This window comes from Cicer arietinum, chromosome 4 (assembly GCF_000331145.2).
Source record: "Cicer arietinum cultivar CDC Frontier isolate Library 1 chromosome 4, Cicar.CDCFrontier_v2.0, whole genome shotgun sequence".
NCBI classification, from domain to species: Eukaryota; Viridiplantae; Streptophyta; class Magnoliopsida; order Fabales; family Fabaceae; genus Cicer; species Cicer arietinum.
The window spans coordinates 1,925,389-1,939,104 of NC_021163.2; the positions used below are offsets into that span (position 1 = coordinate 1,925,389).

The 13,716-nt window shown below is 35.9% G+C and overlaps 1 protein-coding gene across 1 annotated transcript; it reads right to left on the reverse strand.

Moving 5' to 3' along the window:
* Nucleotides 1-421: 421 nt before the first annotated feature.
* Nucleotides 422-13,490, reverse strand: LOC101502634 (uncharacterized). The gene is made up of 9 exons (XM_004495137.4): nt 13,242-13,490; nt 10,484-13,146; nt 9,884-10,025; nt 9,697-9,779; nt 9,234-9,469; nt 6,780-6,866; nt 4,926-5,025; nt 2,919-3,132; nt 422-2,792 (listed from the first exon to the last, which is right to left on the reverse strand). Exons 2-9 carry the CDS (start codon nt 12,977-12,979, stop codon nt 1,162-1,164), a joined length of 4,989 nt encoding a protein of 1,662 aa, XP_004495194.1. The 5' UTR covers nt 12,980-13,146; nt 13,242-13,490; the 3' UTR covers nt 422-1,161.
* Between the last annotated feature and the right edge of the window lie 226 nt (nt 13,491-13,716).

A 13,716-nucleotide genomic window follows, 5' to 3' on the forward strand; every position in this document is an offset into this window, starting at 1 on the left:
CGTATATAGTAGACAGCAGGGTCCATGACAGAGCACAATAAATTGTAGTAAACAGAGGTTTATTATAGTATATGATATGAGCATTTCAGATAGTATTTTTATCTTCAGCATTTTTAGATGAGAAAAATGATAAATAGGTTGTGAATTTATTTCAACCATACATACAACTTTGATTATGTGTTAAATTAATCTGTGTCTTAAAAAGATGAAATCATTGTCCCTTAATCCCATTTATACATCACAAACATCTACATGATCACAAACGATAAGCACCTTCATAAAAACATTAATCCAAATCTAAGGAAGCAAGGTCCCATTTTGGTAAAAAAGAGTAATGTTAGGTTGTTTTGGAACTATTGCACTTTTGGCCATTTAGCACTCCTCTCTGCAATTTTGAGACTATAAAATAAATGAAAGAGAATTGACTGTGAATCATAAGGGATAGCCACGATTATTTGCTTTTAATGTTTGGTGTATATATCCCCTAAACTTTTACACTCAAACCTGAACTTTCCGGTAGGCATTGCCAATTAAGGAACAACCTCATTGGCCATCCTCGATGTTCATTTGATCGTGTCAATTTCTAACACCTAAAGTTAACAAATAGAGAATTGGATGCAGCGCCTAAAAGAGAGAAAGTATAAGCAAAAATTATAACAAAAAAAAAAAGCAATGCTCTACAGTCTACTCCATTCACATCCTAATGATGATAACCACGGTGATCAACAAAATACACTAGCCTCATGTCATGGTGTTGTTCCTCACCTAGTTCCTTCATCCTCCAAAAAAATGGAGCTAACCTCCAGACATCTTTATCTAAAGGTAATATCACCCTATTCTAACAATGTTTTTACAGAATATACTATGCTACAAAGACAAATCTCATCACATTAAGTAGGGGGGGCACACCTTCAGAATTGAAGGTCGAGGGCTTACCTGTGACCCTTGGCAGAATGCATTGCTGAATCCCCTACTCAACTGGCTTGGTTTGACTGAACAATACCTTCAGTATTATCACATTAAGTACTGCTGGCAGATGTACTGTGCAGGGCCACACCAGAAGCAGTGTTTGGAGCCTGCGAGGAAGGAGAGTTACTTTGTGCAGTTCGATCAACCTGCAAATCAGGCTCTGCTAGTTCTGGAGGCTCCTTTATCCCAGGCTCATTGTTGGAAACTAATTTCAGTTTCAACTGTACTGGATGCTATATTTCTCTTATTGACACCATCAGAAATTTTCTCACAAACACCTGATGAAACTATGGATTGGCAATCTCCAGGATTTTGGTTTGTCTGGAGATCAGTGGTTTTGGAATAGCACAATTCTACTTCATCACCATTTGGCGCACTAACAACACTAGAATTGTTTTCACAATTAACAGGCAACTCTGGGCTAATATTTTGTGATTCAAGGTGTGTCAAAACGTTAGTTGTGAGACCTGCTTCGCCGGAGGCACTATCGCCATCTTGTCTAGAATGAGAGCTAGGCTGACTATCTGGAATTACTTCAATATCAACAGGAAGGAAATCGGCATCAGCTTCACTGGATGCTATATTCCTCTCATTGGCACCATCTACAATTTTTTCACAAACACCTGAAGATACTACTATGGATTGGCATTCTCCAGCATTTGTGTTTGTCTGGAGAGCAGTTGTATTGGAATAGCATAATTCTGATTCATCAGCATTATGCGTGCTAACACCACTAGAATTGTTTTCACAATTAACAGGCAAATCTTTAGTAATATTCTGTGATTCAAGGGCCGGCATCAAGTCATTGGTTGTGAGACCTGCTTCGCAAGAGGCACTATCACAATTAGGTCTAGAATGAGAGCCAAGCTTATCACTGGGAATTACTTCAAAATCAGCAGGAAGAAAATCGGCATCAGCTGCCTTGGATGCCTTATTCCTCTCATTGACACCGTCTGCAATTATCTCACATATACCTGAAGATACTAGGATGGATTGGCAATCTCTAGGATTTTTGTGTGTCTGGAGATCAGTTGTTTTGGAATAACATAATTTTGCTTCAGCAGCATTTGACGCATTAACAACACTAGAACTGTTTTCACAATTAACAGGCAAATCTTTAGTAATATTCTGTGATTCAAGGGGCATCAAGACATTGGTTGTGAGACCTGCTTCGACAGAGGCACTATCACCATCAGGTCTAGAATGCAAGCTACAATCATCGACATATTCAGTATAGCTTGGTTGAGTAAAGTCAGTCTTAAATCTCAGTTCACAACTGTCAGAAACATTGTGTGAATTGTGGTTACTTTCAGCAGATTTTTCTGATTCCCTTGTCCTAAACACAATTTGTGAGTCAGTAGGAATATTTTCTGCCCCAGAGGGTGCAAATTTTTCAGCACTCTTGTTATTTGAAACAACCTCTATTGTTAATTTGACCTCGTTGGAACAATTTTCAGTAACCTCCAACAAAGCACCAACATAATTTCCTTCTGAACCTCCAGTGTTAATACAAGGCATACTGAGACATCGCCTTTCCTTATCTTCTTGGCAACAAGAATTATCCACATAATCAGGTGCATTTACGGTGCTTTTGTTATCCACCACCAAATTTTCATGAACAGTCTGACATACAGCTTGACATGTGACATCTGTTGGAGATTTACTATTCTGTATGGTGTTGCTAGTAATGCCAGGTGCGTTATTCAATGAGTTCACAAAATGACCACAATCAGATTCAATAGATATAGCTTTTTCATTTTTCTTGCAACAATCAGATCCAGATGAATCTGATTCGTCCAGATGAGTCTTCTTATGATCGGAAACTGCAACAAATTGCATCATGCAAAACACAAGCTCAATCTTAATAAAGGGACAACAAGGATGTAGATCTCCAAGCATACACAACACAACCAAATAAAAGATCATGCCAAGCATTTAGGAAAATGTACCTCCAGTAAGAAGCAAACTTTCATTAGCAATTTTAAGCCTTGAAATCTTCTTCTGCAACAAATCTACGTGAGGGAATACCAGCAGATTCATGCTCTTTGTTATTTGCTTGCTTATTTGATCAAGTGGCTCAAACCCAAAAACAGAAGTCCAGGTTTCTCTAAGCTCTGATATAGCTGGTATGACCAATAACTCAACATGTAAAGAACTGAGTGCCTGAAAACAGTCAGAGAGCAAGTTTTTAAGTCAGCAAAATGAAAGATCCAAAGGGAAACAGATAAAATGGAAGTGCAGCATGATTTTTTTCTGTTGTCCAACAAAACAAAACTAATCACCGCTCTCAAATTAAAAAGCTAAAACCTTTTACTTTGCCACATACTACCTTAGATCAATTTTATAAGAAATAAAAGACCAAATCATCAAGACCAAGAAAGAGTACCTAAAGGAGTTACCATTAAGCGTTTTATTTCCAAAAATATCCATATCATCATTGAATGTATCCCCTTATATGAGAAATGTGGGGGTTTCTAGGTAACAGAGGTAAGGGTATAAAAGGAACTATCGCAATTAATACTCTAGAAAAATGGTTTGTTTCTTATAGTTAGGTCCAAAAACCACAACCTATTTGTTTGTTACAAAAATGAAAGGAAGGAGTAGTAGTAAATCAGACAAAATAGAAGTAACTTTGCGGTTTAGTTTGATAATTTTTTCTGTGTGATTCAGTACCATCAAAAGCAATTTAATAGAACAGCTACAGCATAATAATGCACAAGTAAACAAGATTATTGAACAGAAAGAAAATTGTTGACACCATTCACTGTCTCCAATACCCAAGCATCAAGACCAGGAGAAGAATACAAGCTCTCGGGGTGTTTTAAAGGTCCTGATCTCTCCTTATTCCACTGCAAACAACTCTCATCTAGCTGCCTCCTATATATTCATATAGACTACTGATACTAACTACCTCCCTCTTTCAGTTTTCAGTTACGTCAAGGGCTGTTTTTCCCATCCCCCCCTCTTCTTTTCCATAAGTCATAACATAGAATCTCTTAAGTCTGCGGCATAATTTTCCTGTCCAAATTTTAGGGACAAATCAGTAATATTAATATTTCACGGACAAAACTGTAATATAACATGCCTGTCAAACTCGTATAAACCAACCACTTGATTGACATTAACTTCAGTTTTCGCATTCCAAAGCAGCAAAGCCACTAGAGAAGCAAATGGAAACAGCTCTCTCCATATTTCAACGGTTCCACTTTTCACGAGTATTTGGTTGTGCAGGCTTGCAAATACTATGTCAGAAGCCCAAGAATTGGATTACTAAGAACACTTTTTATATGTAAGACCCTCTTGTAAAAAAACTTGTCCCTTTATATAAGACAACTCTTCAAATTACAGAAATGTTACTTAGTTTTTTTACAAAACTATCCTTAATTAAATGTAAAGAATTAAAAGATTAACTACTCTCTCTTAGTATATGAAGAATAGTTTTAGAAAAAGCATGTACATTATTGATAAATTTAATGTGAAACCCACTTTTCCTAATTATTTTGCATTGCTAAAAAGGGTTTTATAAATAAGGAGGGAAGTAGTATATTTCTTCTGATAGAAATCTCACAAGTTCCAAGGAAACCAATATAAAAAGGGAAACCTATCCTATCTATCACTATAAAGGATCCTTCCGTGTTTAGAGAGAGAGAAGGATCCCTTTTAAAATTAGTTAGAATTCTGTAACAGTCTATCGCTTCTCTCTAAACATGGTACGCTAACTATAGTTCGTTACATAGAAATTGTGAACATTTCAACTAACTGAAAGTTAGTTGAAACCTTAGCAAAATGTAACAAGCAAGATCAGCCAGAAAAAACCAAAAAAAGTTATAGGCTAAAAGGGTGTAATTGCTAAAACGGAAAGAGCAAAAAAAACTGAAAGTTACAAATGACTTCAATAATAAGCAAGTAAGGTCTGTGCAACTAAAATTGAAAAGACATAAAAATGAGGAACTTACCCGTTCAATGGCATTTAGAAGCCGGCGGCACATTCCTTGTCGCCTATACATATAGCGAGTTCCAATAAATGGCATCTCAGCAAGTTGGCTCCCATGTATTCTATTTGGAGAATAAAAAACTATAATTATCAGAATAAAAATCACTCTTTCTATCGATTAAAAAGTACTTCACTTCTGATGGACTTGCTAGCAGGGCAGGGAAGTAAAGCTATACAAGGGAAATTATGTTTTAGCTATAGCACAGAAAACCAAGAAAAGAGTACATGATTAAGATATCTCATCACAGATGAGTAAGGAAACTTCACAAAAGGAATATTCAAAGTATCAAATATGGTAACATCCTACAAAGAGATGTGAGTGTTACATTATGAAGGTTGTAGACCCAAATTGATGGCTAAATTGCATTTATATGGCCTTCTGGGTACAGCAAAAGTTTGAAAATTGGGACATCGGTACAGAACGATTATATAATATCAAAATAGAAAAACAAAAATGATAATTAAGTAGAAGTCACAAGATTCATAAAAACAGTATTTTTCCACTAGATGAAATCGGTTACATGTATCAAACAACATTGCAATATCCAGTCACGAATTAAGTCTAATGATAAACCATTCAACTCTAGATCTCTCTTAATGTTTTGGCCTATAGTTGCAAACCAAATCTTTTTGCAACAAATTTTAGTGTTTTACGTGAACTAACATATACTTGAGTGATGAGTGAGTATTGGACTAGGTAGTCAACTGCGGCGGTTCCCGGTGCGATCATGTCGGAGCGTCGCGGCAAAGGGCCTGGCTGCCACGGCGCGGGGAGAAGGAAGAATGGACGCGATCTGAGCGCGTTCGCGGGTCGCATTCCGGATCACGTGTTCCCAAAATCCAGAAAACGTGAATTTTTTTCTTCAGGAAAAAACAATATTACCCTTCAATTTTAAAACGTTTTGGGGGCATTTTTGGTATTCCTTCCTCCTCGCTGCTGCTTTTGTTTTTCCACCACCAGCCGCGCCATCCAGCTTCAAACACCACCAGTCGTGCCGCCTCCAGGTTCAACACCATCGGCATCCTCTGTTTTTTTCTTCCCACCCTCTTTATCTTTTTTTTCTTTAGTTTTTCTTTTCTTTTGTTACTTACTCTGTTTTTTTTTTTTCCTTTTTTTTCTGATCTTTTCTACTTCCCTTCATTTAATATTGTTATTTTATTACTCTATGTTGAAGAAGACGATGATATTTGGTATTTAAATGCATGTTTTGCTTAAGACTTACTGTTTTTTATTACTATTTATGAATATTTATGAGTTTGAGACATTGTTTAATTATGCATTTTATATAATATTATTCATGTAATTTGTCCAAAAAATAGAGGTAATACCGTATCCTGCAACACGCTATCCCGATTTTCGAGGTTGGCCGCGATGCGCCACTATCTAGGATTAACTACCTAGGTATTGGATATGTAACAATGAATGTCCAATAAGAACCAATGCCCAAATATGTACCTAGTATGTGTAGAGCGATCATTTACAAGCACTCATGCATTACAAAATGATGTTTCAACTGTTGACGTCCATATGATCAAATAGTAGATTCCACTCTTGGTAGTCCATTAATTAATCCGATTATAATGATGTAAGGAAAGGTAAAATGGATTACATCTTAGCAATAATTACGAATACCAATATCAACAATTATTTCAAAAGAATGGTAATTGAAATAAGTACAGAAGACATTAAACCAATAAACCCAACCATTTGCATAGGATATTGAATAATAACCGCCGGGCAACTGGCATATATGTTAAATATTGACTGCAAGTGAAAACATTTCTAAGAAAGTCTAAAATCTCAGAGGACAAATACCTGATAGATGCGACACAGATGATCTCATCACCTCTCTCTAGAGTTGCAGTAATAAACCCACTATAGTTCAGGCGTTTGAAGTTTGACCTAACAATGATAACAAGCATGTAAGTATCACATTTGGTATAAGAATAATAATCTATCCGAAGTTATTAAGTATTTGATGTATGAATGATGAAACTAGTAGGACCCGGTAATTTATTTTCTTAAATGTTCTTAGATCTTGCATTAGGCTTAACTCATTCTTAATCTCAACACACAACCTCAAACTTAGGACTTGGCATTTGTGGCATGAACGGATCTTAGATAGACTCTAATATCATCTTAAGTTTTGGATTGAGCCTAACTCACCCTTACAAAACAATTTGTAAGGTGAGAGATGTATATCAGTTATAAACACATTTTTAGGCTATATATTAACTAAAATGGGACCCCCAACATTTAATGTAAGGAAGTTTATATTTTATAAAGATTAAAAGTCCAATTAAAATATCTACAATCTAGATATTAAGCACACCTTTTTGAACAAAGTCCCTAATCAAATGGAAATGTTAAATATTGACTCATTTTTTAGGCTATATATTAACTAAAATGGAAATGTTACAACCTCACACTTAGGACTTGGCATTTGTGGCGTGAGCGGATCTTAGATAGACTTTAATATCATCTTAAGTTTTGGATTGAGCCTAACTCACCCTTACAAAATAATTTGTAAGGTGAGAGATGTATATAAGTTATAAACACATTTTTAGGCTATATATTAACTAAAATGGGACCCCCAACATTTAATGTAAGGAAATTTATATTTTATAAAGATTAAAAGTCCAATTAAAATATCGACTCATTTGTTACAGCTTTTAAAAAAAATTGAAGTATTTCATCCTTTTATTATAACTTTTTTAAAAGATAACTTTAAATAAAAAAACTTCAAATGAAAAATTGGTTTAAATAATTTCACATAAAAAAACATTTTTAAGTATTTCATTTTTCTACTGCTTTTTTTATCATGAAATTTCAAAAAATGTTTAAAATGAAAATTATATTTTGAGTAGTTTCTAATAAAAGTGATTTTCGAGAGATCTTTTATAAAAAAAAAAAAAGGTGATTTTTCTTATGTTACAATTTCTAACAACGAATAGCCAAATTATTGAATGTCAAAATTACTTTTTTAATCTGTAACAAATGAGTTTGAAATAGCTTCTACTATTTTTGAATAAGTTCTCATAAAAGTCATTTTTAGAAATATAAAGTTAAAATCATTTTTTTTAATTTATAACAAAAGGAGCCTTTATCTAGGATTTTTATTATCATTAGATAATTGCTTTACAATAAATACCCTTTAAGTTTAGGCGCCTTATGTATTTTAGATTTTAGGCTTTAGAATAATGAAAAATATTGCAACATTTGCTTCTTTGATGAATATCTAAATCTGGGGAGTACTCTAGGTTTATTAGGGAAGTACCCTGCAAAGAGAGTACTATTGGTTTGTTTATCAGGGGCAATCATGTCAATAGGATCGCTGTTGGAATGTCCTACTTTATATATTTATACATTATAGAGTATGAGCATTGAAAAGGTCATCCATAGCCACAAATTGAATTGCAGAATATGAATCAAGATAAGTTTTAATGTAATAAATTTAGATAACTCTGGTCTACTGCTTCTACTCGCTGAATTAATTAAATCAGTTTAAAGAACCTTTAAAAACCTAGATTTTGGTTTCGAGTATAGGCAGATAGTATCGCCACTGCAAATAACAAGTGGTTGGCTTAATCTGTAAGATATCTTAACTCCAAGCCAAAAGAACAAGAGGGCCATAATTTGTTTAGGTAGTTAAACCATAAAGAGAAAATAAAAATCCAGTAAGTGTCTCAAAAAATTGCTTATCCCAGCTATGTACCCCAATAAATTATACTGCTGAGATAGATCATAAAATCTGGGTATGGGCCTAACTCAACCATAAAAACTAGTTCATGGGGAGATTGACCCCCCACTCCAATAAAATAACAACTATAGAAGTCATGTCACTATCTAATGTGAGACTGTTGACACACACGCCTAGCGCAGGACTAGAAATCTGCAAGGATCCCATTTAAGATAGGCTTTGAAACCATCTTAAAATTTGGTTTTAGGGTTAACTCAACCCCGAAATCTAGCTCATAGTGTGAGAGCTATCTCCAACTTATGACAATTATTCAAGTCATATCACTATCTAATAGGGGTCTTAACAAAAGGAAACTATCTCAGATTTCAACAGCAGAAACTACTTGTTCAGCGCTATTTTGTTGGTCCAAGGAGAGTAAAACTACAACATATTTATAAACATCTATATATATATATATATATATATATATATATATATATCTGCAAGTTGATTGCAACCACTAAAGGAATATCTACAAGGATAAATGTGGGATCTTGTCTGATATAAAGAAAGAGGACATGTGATCTTACCCACAACTATATAGAATACTGCGGAACAGATTGGTCCCGCTTCTATGATCAATAAATGGCATGAAGCACTCGTTCATTATTGACAATGCAACAGCCAGCTTAGAATTACATTCTATCATCCGAGGTTTTGTCTGAGAAGCATCAAACCCAGCATCTGACCGCCGAATAAAAGACCAAGAAAATCCATCTTCGATGTCATGTTTAACCCCAAGAAGCATTTCAAGTCTCTCAGATAACTGGAGGACAAAATGACAAAAATGAAGTTCTTGAATGTAATGAGCAGAAGAATGTCTAAAGATTAAGCATTATTTATTAACAGGAGTTAACAAACCATTGAAATTGTAGCCACTATTGCAAGACAAAACATAGCACAATTCAACTAACAACTATAGAATAACTTTGCATCATCCAGTTACATACAGTGATCAAGATTTAAGTGCATGAAGAATAAAATAGATCGTACCTCTTGACATTTGTTTCCACAAGATAATGCCTCCCTGATATCATCAGTCTTACCACCATTTGCCTCAATACAAGATATGTGAACTACAAGTGGTAAAACAGCCATATTCATTTCTAGCTGGGAAGTAATGCAGCTCTTCATGAGAAATAAGTATTTAACGATCAAAAGAATATAGATAGGGGCATACATTTTTCCTCACATAAATGGCATGTGAGCAATGCAGGCATAGTAAAATCATCATTGGCTACACTTTGGTTTGAACTTCCACCAACCAACCCACAAAATTTGCAACAACAGTAAATGCAGTGCCAGTCACCAGATGGGAATTTCTGCAAGTAAAAATATAGACGCTTTACTTTCCAGTAGAACATAATTAAGTTACACAATTTCAAAATGCAGACATGTCATAAATACATCTAAAAACTTGAAGTGCATAAAACAACAATAAAAATAGGACTTTCCCATTAATTCTCATTAAACTGTATAGAAATTCAGAAGCAAAACAAAAATCAACAAGCATATACATTTTCACCAAGAAGCAAGAAGAAAAAAAAGAGGCATGGATGTTGAACAAATCCAAAAGAAAAAAAAAACCAGCAAGTTAGCATATATTCAATCCCTTTTCAGGGATGAGACAATTGATACTAAAGGAAAAGGGACAGAATTATAGTCCATAATAGTTAAAATTAATATCCTAATAAGAAGTTACAATGAAAGAGTTCTATTAACACCAGTTATATCAAAATAAATAGAAGGAAACCATGTAACCAAGCATCAAGAAACATACTTTTGTATCCAAGCAGCTTTTATGGAATGTTGATGGGCAACTATCACAGCAGATCAGGTCTCCACCATCTCCACAGACACCACATGTATCATCATTTGGATCTTCACCCGCAACATCAACAAAATGAAAACTATTGCGTTCAGACTCGTCTTGTTTGTTCCATGAATCTAACAGGCATTGTAGGAGCGAAGTTTCTTCATCCGTATATATATTTTTAAGAGGATCAGATTGCTTGCTTCCTGCATGAGCTTCAAAGTCTGAAATTGTTGTGATTTTATTACAGCAGCCACAGAGAATGCCATCTCCTGTGATCTTACCTTCCAGTAAAGGACTTTCCGACCTGTCTTGCATATAATGGACCTTCCCATTTTGGGGGATTGTGCCCAAATCAATCATCCAGGCAAGTACAGTTCGTTTTCCACTGTATGGAACATATCCATTAATTTCAGAATCTACCTCCTCCATAGCATCACGAACCAACAGAGCACACCGTGTCTTCTTATGTGTTTTGTGCCGCTTATGATCCCTGGCTAGAACAGGCAGCCTGTTAGGCAATGTAACATTTGTGTTGCCCTCACCAGGAAGTGATCGTTTCCTTTTCATTTTCCCCTTCACTGGCTTACCCATGCCAGCACCAGAACCTGGTTTTCTTTTTTTCTTTTTTCCATTGACTCCATCAACTCGCTTTCCACCCTTTCCTCCAAATGACACACATTTCACTTTTTTACTTACTCTCTTTTTAGTTACTACTCTAGTTAGTAAATTGAAATCTTCCTCTGGTATTGGTATAAATTCGAAACCTGGCTTGTACATCTTACCTTCACCATCCCCAGCTTCATAATGCTCTTTCAACCTCTTGTAGGCCAAGGTGATTGACCAATGTGTACTTTTGTCCAGACCAACATACACAGCATCAATATAATTTCTGCCATTCCTAGGTCTACGGTCAACAGTCCATCCTGCAGCTGAGAGGCGTTCCATTATTTGATCCCTCACTAGCTTCTTTTTCTCAATCATTCCCCCCTTTTTAGCAGCATGTGTACTCAAAGTATTTGATCTCAACGGTGAGGCCATTCCATCAACCTCGGTTTTCAAAACCTTTCGCAATTTACTTTTCCTCAGAGGAGAAGATCCCTTCTCTTTTAACTCTTTACCAGAAGATCTCCTTGAACATGTATTATCAACTGCATTTGTCCTTGAACCATCTCTTATGGTTAAAACTTCTTTACCTTCTTGAAGGCTTGCCTTTCCTTTACTATTATGCCCCACAGTCATGAGATGTTTTTGTTGGTCAGTCTTGGGGCGTCTTCCACGCTTCCGCGGTGACTGATCAACTAACCAATCCTTCTCTTTTATCTCTGTTTTGGGACGCCTACCACGCTTACGCAGTGGCTGATCAAGTAACTGATTGTTCTCTTTTAACTCTGTTTTGGGAGGCCTCCCAAGCTTACGCTGTGGCTTATCAACTAATTGATCTTTCTCTTTTAACTCTGTTTTGGGAGGCCTCCCACGCTTCCGTTTCAACTTCTTCCCCTGACCTCCCACTTTTACCTTAACCTTTTCATTCTTGTTGCCATCAGTTAAATCCTCGTCAACTTCTTCATACTCCGTCTTGACTTTTATCCTCCTCTCAAACCCACCATTTTCTCCATTACTCCCAGAAAAGACACCATCATTCCCTCCATTATAAGATATTTTGTCATCGCCCCTCTTAGACCTTGAGCGCAATACTCGACGCTCAATCAACCCTTCAGCCCCCTTCGCATCAGCTTCTACCTCTGTATTACTATTCCCATCTCTTACACAACTCTCATTATTCACATTCTCAGTTAAGTCAACATTCCGACTCACACTCAAGTTTAAATCCAAGTCACATTCTGCTTTCCCAGTCAACCCTTTAGTCTTCTTCTTATCAGCCTCAACTTCTACATTACTATCCTCATCTCTTACACATCTCCCATTGTTCCCATTCTCAGCCAAGCCAGCATTTCCACTCACACTCAATTTTAAATCCAAGTCACAGTTTGCTTTCCGAATCAACCCTTCAGTCCCCTTTTTATCAGCCTCAACTTCTACATTACCATCCTCGTCTCTTAAACAACTCCCATTGTTCTCATTCTCAGCCAAACCAACATTTTCACTTGTACTCACGTTTAAATCCAAGACACGTTCTGCTTTCCCAACCGACCCTTCACTCACCTTCTTATCAACCTCAGCTTCTATCTTACCCTCCTCATCTCTAAAACAACTCTCATTGTTCCCATTCTCAGCCAAGTCAACATTTCCACTCGCACTCGCGTTTAAATCCAAAACACATTCTTCTTTCGCATCACATTCAACTTCGCCATTCTTCTCGACCGATGAAGTAGGCGCCACTAAACCCTCATCACCTGAAACTAAACCCTCATTCTTCACACGAACCCTTCTCTTATGAACAACTCCTTCACTAGAAACCTCACCACCCAACCGAGTCCGAGATCTCAACCCCTCTCTCATTTTTCACGAAACCCTAACTCTACAAACACTGTAAAGCTGAACCAAAACAAACGCACAAAACGCCCATTCAATTCCTAACCGTAAAAGCTTACAGTTACAGTACAGTGTACGGTGAAGATGAAACAAATTCCACTGCAAGATTCACATCAAACTCACCACCAGTGATCCTGTTGCAAAACAAAAGTTTATGAAAATCGATTAAAATAATCAGATCAAAAATCAAACGATGAATAGTGATTATGGAAAAGGTTTCATATCTTACCAATGTGAGAGCGATTGGAAGGAATTTTTCGAAACCTAGAACTCCTTGCGATGAATTTGATGTTTCTTTATGATTATTGAAAGGAGCATGGTTTCGAATTCAAGGTTTTAGAGCGAGAAAGAGACAGAGGGAAAATAGAGAGACACGAAACGGGGGTTTAGGAAATGAAGAGAGAACAACGCTACGGGAAGCGCTTCTTCTTTTGAGATTTATACTAGGAGACTCATTTCTTCTTCTTTTCTTTTTTGGTAAAATAATAAGACAAATTTTCATTAATAAGTCTACGTTTGAGTAAATCTTTAACATGTGTCGAAAAATTAGTAAATGTTTAACTTTATCTTTAATTAATATTAAGACCAAAAAATATGTATTCTATAAAAAAGTGACGGATTTAATGTTTGAACTTTTTATGGTTGTTCAATTGCAAAAACAAATAGAGATAAAAATATTTCTAATGTTTGAAATGTGATTCTTT